We start from the raw sequence: 3,768 nt of genomic DNA on the forward strand, positions 1-3,768 counted from the left end.
ATCGTGCCCCTCGACCCTGGGCTCGATCATGCCTTTGATCGTGGCCCTTGACCCTATGCTCGATCTGGGCTTCGATTGTGGCCCTCGACCCTGAGCTCGATCTGGGCTTCGATCGTGGCCCTCGACCCTGAGCTCGATCTGGGCTTCGATTTCTGAGCAGAAGCAATTTCCAACAGAAGGAAATTGCAGCAGCTGTTTTAGTTCAATTTTTGATCCGTTAACCATCCGAAACTCACTCGAGGCCCTCGGGACCTCAACCAAATATACCAACAAGTTCTAAAACATCATACAAACTTAGTCACATCCTCAAATCACGTCAAACAACGCTAAAACCATGAATTACACCCCAATTCAAGCTTAATGAACTTTGAAATTTCTAATTTCTACAAACAACTCCGGAACCTATCAAATCACGTCTGATTGACCTCAAATTTTTCACACAAGTACTAAATGACATAACAGAGGTATTCCAATTTTTAGAATCAGATTCCGACCCCGATATCAAAAAGTCAACCCCCCGGTTAAACTTCTCAAAAATAAAACTTTCGGCATTTCAAGCCTAATTCCTCTACGGACTCCCAAATAATATTCTGGACACGCTCCTAAGCCCAAAATCACCATACGGAGCTATTGGAATCATCAAAATTCAAATCCGAGGTCGTTAACATATAGGTCCATATCCGGTCCACTTTTCTAACTTAAAATTTTTAATTATGATACTAAGTGTCTCATTTTACTCTGAGTTCCTTCCGGATTCGAACCAACTAACCCGATATAACATAATATAGTTGAATAACACAAAAAGAAGTAGGAATGGAGAAAACAGGGTTACAACTCTCGAAACGACCGGCCGAGTCGTTACAAAAGTGAGGTCATAAAACTTTTCCAAAGTGCTGCAAGAGTATACAGGTGCAAAGAATTTGATCTATACATGTCAGATATAGCAAAAATTGATAAGAAGACTTTTGACTACTTGATGGAAGAACTACCGGAAAGGTGGGCACGTTCTTATAGTCCACGACGAAGATATGACATGCTCACAACAAACATAGTTGAGTCAATGAATTCTATGCTATTAGAAGCAAGGGAGTTGCCTATATTAAGAATGATGGATTTCATCCAAGTGAAGCTGCAACATTGGTTTTATGAAAGAAGAAATGAAGCAGAAAGAACTTTTTATGACGTTTCTTGTTGGGTAGAAGAGGAATTGAAGAAAAAGATAGATTTAGCTTTTACTTTAAATGTAAGTATTATGTTCTTACTTTAGCTTATTATTTTAATGATAATTTAACATAATGTACTAACTTATAGTTTTTCAACTTTGAAGGTCTTCCCTGCTGATTCATGGCGTTCTAGAGTTGAGGAAGAAGGAATTACTTTCTTGGTGGACATAAACAAAAGAACATGTGATTGTTTTCAGTTTCAATTTGATTAATTACCATGTATACATGCAATTGCAGCTATCGAGAAGAGAAACATCAAGAAGTCCAATTTCTGCTCGGACTGGTACTTAAAGGAATCTTGGCTGAAAACATATGAAAGACAAATACATCATGTAGGACATACAGATTCTTGGATTGTACCAGAGAGTGTTAAGTCACAAATTATTAAACCTCCAGATTTCAAAGTCCCGCCAGGTAGAAGGCAGAAGAAAAGGCATATTCCAGCTACCGAATCATCAAAAATAACATTCAAATGTGGTCGTTGCAGAAGAATTGATCATAATAGAACATCTTGTATATATATTCTCCGGCAGTCCATCCATTTTCAAGGAAGCATAGAGAATAATAGATATATCCACTTATATTTATCTACTCTTTTAAGTTTTTGCTATAAATTGGATTCATTTAGATTGTTTTATTTGAGCAAGTAAACATTAGCAGATGGTTATATAAAAGATGTCCTGAATTTTCAAAGTTTCTTTCCACTTACTTGCTCTTTGTTTCTTTTTCTTTTTCTGGGAGTTTAATTTACCTTTGTCGGACCAATTATTGTTTATGGGATTTTATTCTTGTCGTAAGTAAACAAGAAAGTCCTTTTCTTTATATAATTTGACGCCTGCAACTTGCTACATCTTTATTTTTAAAATGAGATTGGTACAAGTAAAACTTAAGGACATAATCTTTTACAAGTCCTGAAAATTTCAAGTATGAATCTAATATTAAGGACATAAATTTCTAAAATGTCCTTAACTTCTGGAAATCTCAGATTATTATCTAGATTTCCAGAAGTTCAGGACATTTCAGAAAAATATGTCCTGAATATTATTTTCATCCTTCAACAAATCAGGACGTTTATGAACATAATGTCTTGAAGTTCTACAACAATCAATGTATCTTTTGCTATATCTCTACAGATTTAATAAAAAACTGGCAATTTAAAATAGACAAATCAGTAGTTATAAAATTGACACCTACAACTTGCTAAATACAGCTTGCTACATCTTATTTTTAAAATGAGATTGGTACAAGTAGACTTCAGGACATAATTTTTTGAAACGTCCTGAACGTTTGAAGTATGAATCTAATATATAAGACATATTATTTCTAAAATGTCCTTAACTTTTGGAAATCTCAGTTTATTGTCTATATTCCAGAAGTTTAGCACATTTAAAAAAATATGTCTTGAATATTATTTTCATCCTTCAACAAATAAGGATGTAGTTAACAGATTCTGAAGTTCTACAACAATCAATGTGTGTTGCTTTGAATTTCTAAAAACTTCAAGACAATTTAATCAAAGATTGGCCCTTTAAAACTGTGAAAAAATGGACAAATCAATAGTTAACAGAAAGAAAGAAATTAATAACACGATGCCTTCATATTACTGCTGAAACTGTAATTTAGCATAGTTGTGACCAAAATATTATGCTATGCAAATAAAATAAAGTGCCTTGTGACAATTTACAGGATATTTCAGAATTCATATGGATTCTTTACAGCAATTTTATACCAATTTCACTAAAGCTGACTTTCTTTACTACTACACTACAACTCCTTTGGGCAGGAAGTTTCATTTTCACTATCATAGTCGTCGCCGACATTTTCTGGTGGTGTATCATAATCAAAATTTCTTTTCCACTCTCCATGTGCCCAAAGATTTGCTGCAAGTTCTTTTCTGAAGTTTGATATGTCCTCAGGTTGGAATTTCTCCACATCCTTTCCCATCATCAACAACTCCACATACTTGATTAGGAATGCACCACAATCAGTCCTAAGAAAAATATGGAGTCAATTAAACAATATCTTTAATAAAATAAATCTAAAGTACATATAAATTATATAGCAAATGACAACACGTACGATCCACTTTGGTGTGATGATCTTTGCCACTGAATATCAAATTTGTTGAATGCATTTCCAAAAGACTTGTGATTTTTCTCAAACTGTGGGAACTTTAGGAAGTGGGGGATCATGCGTGCATACATTTCAATGTGTTTCATTCCTTTCTCATATGGCTCACTATATATGGAATCGTACACATCAATCTTTCTCTCATTCAAGTCCAATACCCCCAAAAGAAAATGTGTCACAACATCATTATCTTCTGAAGGAAGCTGACATGGAAAAAAGATTTTGTCAACCTCTATCCAAGCAATTCCACATCTACGATTGCCACCCCACACATATGGTGTGAGAACCAACTGATTATCATCACACCAAAATAAATCTGAAACATCTTCATTAAAATCCTTATACACAATTAGCATATAGTTATCAAAAAGTATATCTGTAGTTGTGCAACAAAAAGGATGGGCGCAAGGGTGGT

General features: G+C 34.6%; 1 protein-coding gene across 1 annotated transcript; it reads left to right on the top strand.

The window, feature by feature from the left end:
* The first annotated feature begins 931 nt into the window (after window positions 1–931).
* LOC142169574 (uncharacterized) lies at window positions 932–2,261 on the top strand. Its single transcript, XM_075231450.1, has 4 exons — window positions 932–1,243; window positions 1,328–1,406; window positions 1,461–1,637; window positions 2,209–2,261. The coding sequence occupies exons 1-4, from the start codon at window positions 932–934 to the stop codon at window positions 2,259–2,261; spliced, it is 621 nt and encodes a 206-aa protein (XP_075087551.1).
* The last annotated feature ends 1,507 nt before the right edge of the window (window positions 2,262–3,768 follow it).

This window comes from Nicotiana tabacum, chromosome 15 (assembly GCF_000715075.1).
Source record: "Nicotiana tabacum cultivar K326 chromosome 15, ASM71507v2, whole genome shotgun sequence".
NCBI classification, from domain to species: Eukaryota; Viridiplantae; Streptophyta; class Magnoliopsida; order Solanales; family Solanaceae; genus Nicotiana; species Nicotiana tabacum.